General features: G+C 42.7%; 1 protein-coding gene and 1 non-coding gene across 2 annotated transcripts; one reads left to right on the top strand and one right to left on the bottom strand.

The window, feature by feature from the left end:
* Positions 1–2,672: 2,672 nt before the first annotated feature.
* On the top strand, positions 2,673–6,964 carry RPUSD2 (RNA pseudouridine synthase domain containing 2). The gene is made up of 3 exons (XM_070931327.1): positions 2,673–3,188; positions 4,275–4,571; positions 5,628–6,964. Exons 1-3 carry the CDS (start codon positions 2,673–2,675, stop codon positions 6,384–6,386), a joined length of 1,572 nt encoding a protein of 523 aa, XP_070787428.1. The 3' UTR covers positions 6,387–6,964.
* Positions 6,965–12,877: 5,913 nt separating this feature from the next.
* Positions 12,878–12,959, bottom strand: TRNAS-GCU (transfer RNA serine (anticodon GCU)). The gene has a single exon. It is a non-coding gene; the product is annotated as a tRNA-Ser (tRNA).
* Positions 12,960–14,853: the final 1,894 nt, after the last annotated feature.

Below are 14,853 nucleotides of genomic sequence, written 5' to 3'. Positions count from 1 at the left end.
AAGCAAAAGTATAAATTAGAATAAGGAGTTTTAAAAGCTCATAGACAAATATATCCTTGAGACTTAAAGATCAATAATTGATGCCTATAACTAAGATATTTTGGGGTGGACCAATAGAAACCAAGTTGAACTTGATGACCTTGATGGCTCCTTCTATGATTCTGTGTAGATTTAAATAAATTCTAGTATTTCTGTATTCCCAATTCTTTGACAACAAAGAATTAGGTATACTTTTCACCATAAACTAGACTGCTGAAAGGAAAAATGGGAGTAGGGAAGAAGTAGATTTTTGTATAATGTGACTGCAATCTCAGTTGTGATATTGACAATGAAATCTGTTCACAATCTGTCCAGAGACAACCTTAATTCTATATACCTACATATTTATCATGTTACACCCTTTCAGGACAAGCAACAATATTATGAAAAATAGAAAAGTAAGAAATAATGGAAAATGAAATGACTGAATTTGTTTTACACTTATACCATCTTCTGTTCTCTTCTATATTTTTCTTTCCTTACAAACTATTCTTGGTTTTACTATGCCCAGACAACACTATACACATTGCCTTTTGTTGTTCACAATTCTTATCTCTCGCACTTCATCAACCTCTCAACCTAATCATTCTTCCTTTATATTGCTTTCTAACGGAATCCTCATTCATTTTCTGTACAAGGCCAATTACCTCAACAAACTCATTTTATATTGGTTACTCATTTCTGTGTTCAATCCACATTCATTCATTTATTCATTCTTAACCTGCATCCCTCCTTGTTTCCTATTCAGTTCATTCAGTTTACTGTTACAACATACCCAGCTCTCATTTTTATAGAACAAGTGGGCAGATATATGCTCCTATGCACAGCTATTTTATTTTAATAAACATTCATTTTTTTCAGACAAATCATATTACCATTTTTCGTCCAGAAAACTAGAACCTGGATCTCCATATGCTTAGTTAATTATCCCAATACTCAGTGTGTTTGTGTGTATGTGTGTAAAATTTCAGAACATTTTATTTACTATTTTTGTAAGTATTACATAAAGTAATTCCTTATTCATTTCATTGATTCATTCTATTTACCACTTACTCTCTTCATTACAATTTCCCATACAGCAAATTATAAAGCTTTATTATTGTTATAGTCCAACATATAGAGATGAGGTATAATCATTAAAAGAAACATAAAAATATAATTATAATCAATACAAAGTACTAACACTTATATAAGAGCTATATAAAACGAAGGTAATTTATGAGACATAAAAGGTTATAAAAGATGGAATGGAAGTGATAGAAGTGGAACATCTATATCAAGTGAGAAATCTATGCTAATAAAGGAAACTAGATGCACAATGAGTCTAGTTTATATTAGAGTCTCAAGCACAAACCAGAAGCCATCATCTGATAAATTTTGAGTGTTGATGCATAAAATGACTGCTTCATTTTCACAAGAAGGCTGCTGGCCATGTGAATCCATCTTCCCCAGGTCTTGCAAGGAAATCGTCATTTTATCATGTTTGGTGAACTTGTAAAAAAAGCTGGAAAAATTTGGCAATACTACAATGGATGAATGGTAGGTGAAGAGAGAACTTAAAATATAACACTGAATATCAGAAACCAGTTTTTATATCTTTTTCTACTTTTTTTTAAGCTGCTTATTTTTTCCTTTATGCACTTTTTAGCTCTCAGTGTCATTTTTTCTTCTTTCTTATTTTCTTTTGGTTTGTATTATTATTGTCAATAAAAATTATATTAAAGAGAGAATACGACAAAAGCTGGGACTGTATGTTATAGTCGTCAACAGCTGGGGCATATAGTTTTTTATCTCTGGCACTCTTGATAGCTCCAAACTCATGACACTTTAATAAATTAAAATCTGCTTTAATTGTTATCTGCAATATACAGTATTTCTTGCTAATGCAAAAGTAAGAGCAGCAAGTCAGGTTTGGTGCATTTGGGCCACTGTATTGCAGGTGCAAATAAAGCCCAGTTTTAATTCAGATTAACCTATTCCAACTAGGATGTTTGGAATGTACTATTAACAGACCGGATAATCTCTTCAATCCAGTCATTGGGAGCATGATCTGAGATAATAGAAATGGCTAGTTTGTATTATTTATGAAAAAGCAAAAAGTTGTGGTTTGATGTTGCCTTATTTTACTGAAATGGAGAAAGTCGGAATTCAATGCTTTTTCTTTTTCCCAACCTTTCCTCACTTCCCTTTCCCTCCCCCCCTCCCCCCACTGCTTTCCTGTTTACTTTTGCATTTTGTATTTTATAACCCAGGGGTGGGCAACTGTGGCCCTTTTACAACCTGTGGACTTCAACTCCCAGAATTCCTGAGCCAGCTTGGCTGGCTCAGGAATTCTGGGAGTTGAAGTCCACAGGTTGTAAAAGGGCCACAGTTGCCCACCCCTGTTATAACCTAATAAAATGTTTTAAATTTGGGTCTGAGCGTTGCTCGGCTTGTTTCCTCGAGGGTCCAGCAAAACAAAACGCGCAGCCCCCAGTAATCACTACCGCCTTTCCGGCAGACCGCACGTTCGTTCCGTCGCCTGCTTTATCCGTCAGAGACATACAATAATGTGATTGGGTAAAGACGACCGGGGCCGCGTAGGGGCGGGGCTCCACAACGCCACGTGGTTGGCTTCTCCGCCTCTACTCAGCATGCGACCCGGCCCGTTTCGGAGTTCGTCGCTCCGCTTTTCCTTACTAGCCCGTCGGAACGCAGAGCGCGCCTTCTTGGCTACTCTAGCCGCCCTTGTGCCCGGGAGGAGCATGGAAGAGAAGCCGATCCCCGAGCCTAAAGAGCGGGAAAGCGCTCCTCCTCCGGTGGCGAAGAAGAGGCGGCTGCCCAAGGGGCAGAAGAAGCGGCCGGGCCCGCTGGAAGAAGGAGAGAAGCGATACGTGCCGCCGCCAAAGAAGCGGAATACGGGCGTCAGCTTCGGAGAGGCCCATTTCGCCGAAACCAGCTACTACTTCGAGGGCGGACTTCGCAAGGTGCGCCCGTACTACTTCGACTACCGTACTTACTGCAAGGGGCGCTGGGTGGGGAAGAAGCTCCTGGACGTCTTCCACTCGGAGTTCCGCGGTCGGCCCATCGAGTACTACCTGGCCGCTGCCAAAGCCGGACGCCTGCTTCTCAACAAACACCCCTTGAAAGACCTCGGCGTCGTACTCAAGGTGAGGAGGCCGGCCCGGTCAGGCCAAAGGCCGAGAGCTCCTGCCTTGGACCCGACCCACGCGGCCAGCGTCCCGTGGGAGAATGCGGTCACGCAGAGAGAAAGAAAAAGCCAAGTCAGGCAGCGAAGGTATAGCCGTAGCCAGCTTTCTGATCTTAAGTCTTCTCTCCTTCTTTTCCCCTCCCTCTTTTCAATACGAATATTGCTTTTGCAAGCAGGGTGGATTTGATTTAAATCGAGTTGATTTAAATCACGATTTAAATCACGATTTAAATCACTAGTAAAAAGGCTTGATTTAAATCAACTCGATTTAAATCATAATTTTTAAAGAGCAACTGTCATCTCTGCTACTCCTTTGACCCACTGTTGACTCACCGATAGTCCCAGTGTTGCAGAATATACAGCCTCATGCTACATAACTAAGCTCCATTTCATGCTGAATAAACTAAATTATTTATGTATCTTAAATAGAAAACTATCTTACGATAGATTTTTACCCCAAGTTTTTTATTAAAATAAATTCGATAAAAATAAAAAAAATCTGATTTTTTGATTTTTTAAAAAAAAATCATTGATTTTTATCCACCCTGTTTGCAAGTATCGTAAATCTATTTTTTTTTTTTAAACAAACGCCACCTAACCCTATACGTTTTGCGGTATATTTGAAAGAAAACACAGGTACATATACGTGTGCAAAAATAACCTCATCAGAGCTCGAGTGGTGTGGTTTGCACCACAGTGAGGCCCTTAACTATTACAAATGTGTCGTGACTCGTTTTGGGAGGACAGCTGCCATTTGTAATGTTCCACCATAAGGATCAGTTTTTGCATCTCAGAGATGCAATTTCATGGCTGGTTTCATACAGAGGACTGTGGCCTACAATTTGATGATAGTTTATGTTTAGCAGAATAAAAATCAGTGCCACTCGGTTGTTAGAGTTCATTCTGAATGCAGATAAATTCGTATATGGCAATTCAGGTGATTCCTTTGAAAAATTATATGGAAAGCTACGACCATAACTGTTGAAACTAATTGTTCCAGAAAATCATCTGGTTAAACTAATTATAATAATTGCTTTGTTTGCAGAATAATGACTTTCTGGAGAATACCATACATCGCCATGAACCTCCAGTTACAGCACAAACGATTGAGTTTATAGAGGATAATGATGAAGTTGTGGTTGTAGACAAGCCCTCATCTGTGCCTGTTCATCCTTGCGGTGGATTTCGGCACAACACGATCATTTTCATTTTGGGCAAAGAGCATAACCTGAAAGAGCTGCATACTGTTCATCGGCTTGATCGCCTGACATCAGGTGTCCTCATCTTTGCCAAGTCTGCAGAAGTATCCAAGAGGATTGATGAACAAGTTCGACAGCGGCAGGTAAAATTGCTTTTGTTAATGATATCTCGATATTTGTAATATGCTTTTCCAACAGCATCAGTACAGATACAGATTTAACCATCCTTAAAGGTGTAAGTAGCTTAATGTGAGAGAGACTGACTACATGTTCAGTGAACTTCATATCCCAAACAAAAAATTTTATAGGACTTCCAGGGCCAGAACTTTAATCTCTGTATGTGTTTGGTAAATTCCTTGAAGAGATCCTGTTTGGTATAGTGGTTGAGGCACCAGGCCGGAAACTGAAGACCATGAGTTTTAGTCCTGCTTTAGAACTGGTTGACTTTGGACCAGTCACTCATTCCCAGCTCTAGATAGCAGGCAATGGCAACTCAGTTTTGCAATCTTGCCAAGAAAATAGCCAGGACCAGTCCAGGAAATTGCCAGCAGTCAACGCGGGAAGGGAAGGGGAAGAGAGAGAGAGAGAGAGAAGGAAGGAAGAGAGAGAGTTAGGGAGGGAGGAAGTAAAGAAAAAGAAAGAAAAGAAAAAAAAGAATCTCGAAATGGCTAAGAAGCCATATACATTACATTCCTTGGTAGATGAGCTGTAAATAATAAATTCTGGCAATTAAAATAATGTTCCTTTAGTTAGTAAACAAATGAATATCAATCTCTGGCTTTTGAGGTGCTTTAAAGCCAACTGAAGGTGCTTCAAGCTTGCTTCCTGTCCACCTTAATGCTGATAATACTTTTTAGCCTCAGTATAGAACATGGTTAGTAGATTAACTAGATGTCAAACAATTTCTCCCTTGTAGATCCAGATGGCTCTGTCTCTTTTAGCCTTTAGCATTTGGGCCGGGAGATTAGACTAGCCCTATTGATATGATTTTTATGATTGGAAGGTGTTGTTTTCCAAGCAATCATGGGTTATTTTTAATTGTTGGGCTTTAATTTTTGTACACCATCCAGATTCGCTGTTGTGAGATGGATGGCCATATAAATTACATGCATAAATAACATTCTGAAATACACATTCCTTCTACATTCTAAACCCTAATTGTTATTTTTTTTTCCTTTTTCTTTCCCCATTTCTAATAGCTGGAGAAAGAGTATGTATGCCGTGTGGTTGGAGAGTTTCCAGAAAATGAAGTGATCTGTGAAGAGCCTATCTTGTCTATGTCTTACAAAATGGGTTTGTGTCGAGTGGATCCCAAAGGCAAGACATGTAAAACCGTCTTCCAGCGGCTCAGTTACAATGGCAAAACTAGTGTAGTAAAGTGTTTCCCATACACTGGCCGTACCCATCAGATCCGTGTCCATCTACAATTTTTGGGGCATCCTATCGTCAATGATCCTATCTACAATAATGAAATTTGGGGTCCTGAAAAGGGCAAGGGGGGCAGTGTTAATAAAACTGATGATGAATTGCTTCAATCATTTGTGGAAGAATATGTCTCAAAAGAGAGTCTGGGAATCTTGGACATTGTTGAGGAGGACCTGAAAGCAGTTTTAGCAGATAAAAAGCAGGAAACTCCAGATAATGGAATTAAGCCTCTGCAGGTCACTACTGCAATTGATCATTCTGACAACATTGAAGAATCAGAAGACAAAGAAAAAACGCTTTCTCTGAATTCTGCCTCTCAAGCAAATGTGCATAAAACTGAAAGTGGGGAAATATGTTTAACTGAGTTCCACAATGAGATGGACCCACTATGTGAAGAATGCAAAACGGTGAGGCCTGATCCATCACCCAGAGAGTTAGTGATGTATCTCCATGCTTTACGCTATAAAGGAATGGAATTTGAATATTGTTCCAAAATGCCTGCTTGGGCTCAGGATGATTGGGAAGAGACTTGAATCTTATTTTATAAAGTGAAGAGTGGATGAGAAACTTTCTGCAAATGGAATGGAAGAAGAGTCGGTATATGTGAAGAAGCTGTTCCAAAGAATGCATTTTCTTTTTATTGCAAGAAAGTGAAATAATTATTTGGAGAAGCAATATTTCTTACCAAGTAAGAATATACAAGTAATCCTTGAGTTACAACAGTAATGGAACCTGCCCATTACAGCACTGTTGGAATCGGGATAAATGAGCCCCATCCTTGCTCATCTCAATGCATTTGGGAAACGAATGTGTGGGTCATTACGTGCGCATGGGGTGCCTCAGGGATGACCCTGGAGGGATTAGTGCAGGCACAAGCCCCCTGCCTTGGGCCTTCCAAGGCCTCCCCCCCACCCCTGAGATACTCCATTCTCCGCTTCCCACCCTTGGGGTCCCCATAACCCATTGGGCCTCTATTTTAATGCCATATATCTCCATATTCTGGTCTATTTTATTGTGACTGCTACTCAGCTACTCTGTTCCTTAATAGAGCTGCATAGCCTCTTCAATAAATTAACTTAATAAAAGGGCTCATTAAACAGCTGCAATCATAGTTAACGTGTCTTATGGGGAGCTTGAACTGCCTATTTCATTGCTTTTAAAAAGCTGTGTAATAATAAAGCTGTTCCGGTTTCCTGGGAGCAATCATTGGTTCTAAAAATCTGATGAAACTGAGCTCTTTCCAATAAATATACACATTAAAAACATCTGTTGCTAATTACTTGTACAAAGTTGGCGTGATTTAAAATATCTGAAGCATGAGTTCTTCGTACGTGGGAAATGCCAGCCGGTTAATTGCCAATTTTGTTTAATACATTTTGAGTAATAGAATTTATTAGAGTATGCCAAAAGTTTGAAAAATTCACTCTGCTCTGCAGGCAAGAAGTGTAACTACAGACCCTCATAATATTTTTCACAAGTGTTCTACTCAGTGTGACCATTCCAACAGAAAAACAGGAATTCCATTAAGATTTCTATTCATACTAGTGGCTGTGATCACTTTCATAAATAATAAGATGGCAAAAATGGAGTTCAGAAATGTAATTGATTTAGCTCAGTAAAATTGAAAGCAGGCTGGAAATCTCTGAATGGTTAGAAACAACATTCAGCTCTGCAAGCACGAAGGTAAGCAAAGGGAAAAACAGTTAAACTACGCATGTATAAGATACTAATTTCTGACTTTGTCATGAACTTCACAAGATAGAAAAATTAGGACCACTCAAGAAGTTCAAAAGTAAGTCTCTGGTGCCGGGGTGTCATTACAGAGGTAAGGGTGTGAGTATTACACATTTGTTCATTACACATATTGGTAATATCTTACAAAATGAATATCACTTATTCTCAGAAAAAATTCGTTAGAAGATTTGAGTATTTCTAAGTATATAATGCAGATTAATCAGTGATACTAATAGATTAGGGGTGCCCAACTCCTGGACCTTGGCCCACTACTAGCTGTGAGACATTCAGAACTGGGTTGCAGAAGCAATGGGTGAGCATGTTCGCACATGCATCACCACTTAAGCATGAGAGTGCGTGCGCTCCATTTGTGCAAGCGACAGACCAGCCACTTGCACAGAACACCCCACACACACACATAGTCCACAAAGCTGGAAAGGTTGGGGAAATCTAATAGATTATTGAAAATACTTAGTCTAGGAGGAAAAAAATTTGGGAAATGAGTATAAGATGCATTTTATATTTTATATATTAACATAAACAAGGATGTTTTATGTTAATTCCACATGTATTTTACAAAATTTACAGGTTGATGGAATGGTCAGGCTCCAAGATTGCCTGTTTCATGGTCATTCACTGTGGCGACAATAGTGGGAAGAAGTTATTTTTCTGCTCTTATCACAGATAATTGGCTCTGTTCTTCCTAGGGAGAGAAAATTTAGAAGGCCATCTGCAGTAGTATTCAAGGCAACCTCTGACAAAGTTGCTCAGATCTGCTGTGAGTTGGATTCTGACTAGATCCTAGGAACTTGACAGGCATTATCTGGATGTATTATCTAGGGCCGTGATGGTGAATCTATGGCACGGGTGCCAGAGGTGGCACACACACATCTCTCTGTTGGCACACCCGCCATTGCCCCAGGTCAGATCTCCATGGCGTTTCTTTCGTGAGCTTCTGTTTCCCTACAAATGATGAAACACAAGCTCACAAAAGAAAAAGATCTCGCTTCCTAACAGACAGGAAGCAGCAGGTGAAGCTAAGCAAAATCACATCAGATACCTGTACAATTAGCACAAGTGCTTTCTCCACTTCTCTTTATATACCAATGACTGTATCTCAAACGATTCATCTATTAAACTACTGAAGTTTGTAGATGATACAACATTGATTGGTCTCATTTGAGACAATGATGAATCTGCATACAAACGGGAGGTTGAACAACTAGCCTTGTGCAACTGGAACAATCTGGAACTGAAAACTCTCAAAACCGTAGAAATGGTGGCAGACTTTAGGAAAAACCCTCCCATACTACCACCGCTTACAATACTAGACAACACAGTATCAACAGTAGAGACCTTCAAATTTCTAGGTTCCATTGTATCTCAAGACCTAAAATGGACACCTAACATAACATCAGAAAAACACAACAAAGAATGTTCTTTCTGCGCCAACTCCGGAAGCTCAAAATGCCCAAGGAGCTGCTGATACAGTTCTATAGAGGAACTATTGAGTGTGTCATCTGCACCTCTATAACTGTCTGGTTTGGTTCTGCAACCCAACAAGACAGACACAGACTTCAGAGGATAATTAGAACTGCAGAAAAAATTACTACCAACCTGCCTTCCATTGAGGACCTGTATACTGCACAAAAAGAGGGCTGTGAAAATATTTACAGACCCCTCGCATCCTGGACATAAATTGTTTCAACTCCTACCCTCAAAACGATGCTATAGAGCAGTGATGGCTAACCTTTTTGCTGTCGCATGCCAAAAGCGGGGGGAGCACGGGGATTGCGCGCGTGCGTGCCCACACCCATAATTCAATGTGCCCTGCCCCCTGTTCATGCACACGACACATACCCCCCCCGTGCAAACCCGCTTTTGGCATGCGATGGTCCGGTGGGCCCAGTAGACCTGTTTTTTCGCCCTCCCCAGGCTCCAAAGGCTTTCTTGGAGCCTGGGGAGGGCGAAAACTGCCTTCCCCATCCCCCCCGGAGGCCCTCCGGAGTCGGCCCGTTTCCCAACTTTTGGTGGGCCCAGAAGGCCTGAAAATCAGCTGGCCAGCACATTCATGCGCGCTGGAGCTGACTTAGGGCAATGCTCACGTGCCCACGGATATGGCTCCGCGTGCCACCTGTGGCACCCGTGCCATAGGTTCGCCATCCTGGCTATAGAGCACTGCACACCAAGACAACTAGATACAAGAACAGTTTTTTCCCAAATACCATCACCCTACTAAACAAATAATTCCCTCAACGCTGTCAAACTATTTACATTAAGCTGCATTACTATTACTATTGGTCTCCTCATCATTCCTGTCGCCCATCTCCTCCCACTTGTGACTGCATGATTGTAACTTTGTTGCTTGTATCCTTGCAATTTATATTGATATTGTTTCCTAGTATGATTTGATTGCTTATTGTACTGTATGACTGTCACTGGTGCATATGCACCAAAGACAAATTCCTTGTTTGTCCAATCACACTTTAATTTAATTTAATTTCCAATTTATATACCGCCCTTCTCCCTGAGGACTCAGGGCGGTGTACAGCCAAGATAAAAAACATAGAATACAAATATTAAAACATTTAAAATATATATAAATTTTGGCCCGAAGTTAAGAATCACAAACTAATTAAAAGAATTTAAAAATTTGTTCTAAGCCGACCCGGCTTGCTGAAAAAGATAGGTTTTCAGGGAATGACGGAAGGCATTGAGGTCATGGATTCTTCTTATCTCCGGGGGCAACTGATTCCAGAGGGTGGGAGCCCCCACAGAGAAGGCCCTCCCCCTGGGGGCCACCAGCCTACATTGTTTGGCTGATGGCACCCTGAGGAGGCCCTCTCTGTGGGAGCGCACGGGTCGATGGGAGGTCATCGGTAGCAGCAGGCGGTCTCGGAGATAGCTAGGCCCTATGCCATGGAGCACTTTAAAGGTGATAACCAACACCTTGAAACGCACCCGGAAGACCACCGGGAGCCAGTGCAGCTCGCGCAGGAGCGGTGTTACATGGGAGCGCCATGTTGCTCCCATCACTACCCGCGCTGCTGCATTCTGGACCAGCTGGAGCCTCCGGGTGCTCTTCAAGGGGAGCCCCATGTAGAGAGCGTTGCAGTAGTCAAGGCGAGAGGTGACGAGGGCATGAGTGACTGTGCACAAGGAATCCCGATCAAGAAAGGGCCGCAACTGGCGAATCAGGCGAACCTGATAAAAGGTCCCCCTGGTAACAGCCGTTAGATGTTCCTCCAAAGACAGCTGCCTATCCAGGAGGACTCCCAGATTGCGAGCCCTTTCAGTGGGGGCCAAAGACTCGCCCCCAATAGTCAGCGATGGAGTCAACTGACTATATCGGGATGCCGGGAGCCACAGCCACTCAGTCTTGGAAGGGTTGAGCCTGAGCCTGTTCCTCCCCATCCAGATCCGCACAGCCTCCAGGCACTGGGACATCACTTCAAGGGCATCGTTGGGGTGGCCTGGGGTGGAGATGTACAGCTGGGTGTCATCAGCGTACTGGTGGTATCTCACCCCAAAGCCACGGATGATCTCGCCCAGCGGCTTCACATAAATGTTGAACAGAAGGGGCGAGAGGACCGATCCCTGCGGCACTCCACAGATGAGAGGCCTCGAGGTCGACCTCTGCCCCCCTGCCAACACAAACTGCGACCGGTCGGAGAGAAAGGAGGAGAACCACCGCAACACAGTGCCTCCCACCCCCAACTCTTCCAGCTCTTCCACTTGGCCAATAAAGAATTCTATTCTATTCTATTCTTTTGCTGCACTGCCGGTGTTGGGATGTCCCACCTCCCGCTGGCCAACTGGTCTTTGGGTCTCTGCTGCGCATGCGCACATGTCCGTGCATGCATGTGTGCATGCACGCATCTGCACACATTTGTGCGTGCATGTGTCCGCAGTTTGGGCACTCGGTGTCTAAAAAGTTTGCCATCACTGATCTAGGGGGGTTTGTTGATTCCAAGGCAGTAAGCAGAGTCCTTGGCATTGTAAACTCAGCTACTTGTACATTGATTCCATGTCCATCCTGTTCTATTAGGCCTGCCTGAGAAGTGTCATGGCAGTGGAGCCAGGAAGTGGTTAATTCATCCTTGAATGAAAAGGTGGCCTTGATGATAGATGATACTGGGTAATCATCCAATTGCTAACATCTCAGTTTTGGAGAAAGTGGTTGAGCTGCAATTTCATAGGACTGTGGGGGAAATGGTTTACAGTATCCGATCCTTTAAGTAAAGATTGAGGCTTAGATGTAGAAGTAAGGTAGCAGAGATTGCATTTCTGTTCATCTCTGAAAGGCTCAGAATGGCGGTGGCCACCCCGAACTCTCAGCAGTTGTGCTGTGTCCTGGGTTCCTTTAGTCAAGCAGTGGCATTTGATAGGATCAGAAAGTGTGCCTTCTCCAATGGAATAGTCCACCCACCCACCTTCCCAAAAAATTGGTCCAGACTCTTGGCTTTCAAAAGGCAATGAAGATCAGCTGTCCCTATGGGCATTGATCCAGGATCTTGAGCAAGTTTTTTTCACAAAAATAAACTAGTTAAGACAGAGCTCTTCAAACTTGGCAGCTTTAAGACTTGTGGACTTCAACTCCCAGAATTCTCCAGCCAGCTGTCTGGAGAATTCTGGGAGTTGAAGTCCACAAGTCTTAAAGCTGCCAAGTTTGAAGACCTCTGAGTTAAGATGTCAAGCATGTAGAATGAGCTGTATTTTAAAACTAAAAATGAACCCCAAATCTACTAACAAGAGCTCTCTCGAAAGAGGAATCCAAAACTCATAAAACTCTCATGGCGCTGAAATAATTCTAAAAAGTGTTTTGAGGGGTTTTATGGAGATGTTGATCCTAAGCTGCAGTGGGTTCTGTTTAGAGGTTGATGTTTGTGACTTGACTTTCAGTTTTGTTGTAAACTGGGTTGTTTTGAATTGGATAAATCAATCAGCTGTGTTCTAAAAATATGGAATTTATTTACGTGTCTGAAAGATGAAATGTGTGCACTCTCAGTCTTTGAAATGACTATTGTCATGGAAAAATTGAATAATTAGTCCATATTTTCCTAGAAAAATAAATGAATGAATGCCTGATTTCCAGTATTCACCTTTCATCTATAATTATTTGTATTGGTGAGGGTTATTTGTAGTGTTCATTTTTATTAAGTTAACTGTATGGCAACAGCAATTAATTCAAATCTGTTATAACAAGATCTGTTATTTTTCTAAAAGCATATATATAATATAAAGATGCAGTTGCGGTTTTATAAAAGCCGGTGAAGTAAAACAAACACAACGACGAGGATGGGATTCGAACCCACGCGTGCAGAGCACAATGGATTAGCAGTCCATCGCCTTAACCACTCGGCCACCTCGTCGCGGAAGCCTAGCCTCTCTCCAACCTTATAAGAAACGATTCCTACCAATGACTGTCTCCTATTCGTTCTTGTTCGCCGGTAGACTTTCGCTTCTGAGCAGCGACAAATCGATATGTAGTAATTTGTGCCGATACACGACAAACCGCCCGGATTCTAAAAATTATTTGCTCGGATTTTTTTGCTATTCCTCCTTCTTCCCCATCCCCCCCCCCGCACATTACTTCGGCGTAAAACACTGGTGGCCACTTGAGGGGGGTGCAGCACGATATTGTACGGCGAGAAGAAACCGCCATGATGGAAAAGAGCCTTCAGGAGCATTAGAGGCGACGGCGCATGCGTGAAGCCTGGCGGTTGGTTTGAATCCGACGGCTGTGGCGGCCTCCGTGTTTGCATCTGTGGCAAAAATGGCTGGGAAAGTCGACCGAGCCTGACAGCGAAAAAGGGATCTGCGGGAACAAAGCCTTGGTTGGCCTAAGTAACCGGTGTATGGTCGGGGACAGGCGCGAGTTCACGATTTAGGTGAGGCGGGTTGGCGGCTGGTTTTCCTGAAGGCTCGTCCGAGCCAAACCTTTTCTTTCCTCCCTCCCCCCCCCCAAGCCTCTTTCCTCACGGCTAGTCGTCGAAGGCAGCAAGAGATCCGCCTCGGAGGACTCCATTTTCTTAGGAACTTCCAAACAACCCCCTTCCCCCCCCCATCTTTCCCTCCCCTTTTCTGTCAAAGATTTTTCTCCTCAGCTGCCCGCGCGGCCCACCCCGCAGAGGAGCAGTAACTCCTGTTGTTTGTGGGAAGGGAGCTTGACTTCAGCCCCAGAGAGAGAGAAAATCCTCGTCTTCAGCAGAGAGGCTTGACCGTAGTTAGCCTCTTCTGTAGTCTCAGCCTCCGGCCCTACCCTGCCTTTCTTCTGCGCGGGACTCTTCCTTGTCTTTTGAATCCGCGACCCTCCCTTCCCCCCTTTTATGCCAGGTACAAGTTTCCCGGGCAAACCAACGCAGAAATGCCGAAGAGCTGCGATTGTCTCTTTTATCCTGTCCTCAAAGGTTTCCCCAAGCAGCCCTTCGGCCATTCCTGGTAGGAGCAGCAGAGGTACTTAACTTGGTGGTTCTCCCTCTGGGGAAGGCTGCTGCCCTCCAGATGGACCTTCAGTGGCTGGGCTTCCAGTTTCCCTTCTGGGAACAAGGTCCACTGCAGCCAGGAGTTCATCCCTGGTCTCGGGTTCACACTTGGAAGGGACCCCATTTCAAAGCCCAGGTAGTCCTTGACTTACCGACAGTGCGGCCAACCCCGGGATCATGCGATCAAAATTCAGATGTAAAACTAATTTATAAAGTCATGGAATGTGCAGAGTCCGACAGACTTACAAAACTGATCAAGGGTAAAAGAGACTCAGACTTATGGTCATTGGAATATGTGGTATGATTGGACCCAGAAATGATAAGAAAGAGACAACAAAGGATAATGTTGGATTATAATTATAGATGATTGTATATTTATGGTAATAAGTATTGGAAAGATAAATTTGTATACAAGAATCTGTAAATATTTTCTATTTTTACTCTCTGATTACTGGTGTGTATATATATATATATATATATATATGGAAATTTTGGCGATGTTACACCGTGATAGAAAAATCATTATACATTTGTTTTTGATTTTTCTTTTTGATGCTCTAATAAAATTTATTAAAAAAAAATTCAGATGCCTGGCAACTGGTTCATATTTATGACCGCTGTTGTCTCCCAAGGTCATGTTTCCCACCTGACAAGCAAAATCAATTGGGAAGCCACTTATCAGGTGGCTTATTAACTTATCAGCTGAAGGGATTCACTTGACAACTGTGGCAAGAAAGGTCATAAAATGGGACAAAACTTCTCACTTAACCACAGAGGTTTG

The sequence above is a fragment of the Pituophis catenifer genome, unplaced genomic scaffold, assembly GCF_029215685.1.
Source record: "Pituophis catenifer annectens isolate HBS135680 unplaced genomic scaffold, rPitCat1.0.hap2 SCAF_1, whole genome shotgun sequence".
In the NCBI taxonomy this organism is placed as follows: Eukaryota; Metazoa; Chordata; class Lepidosauria; order Squamata; family Colubridae; genus Pituophis; species Pituophis catenifer.
Note: the sequence above shows the minus strand (reverse complement) of the source record. Positions and strands in the feature narration are given on the sequence as shown.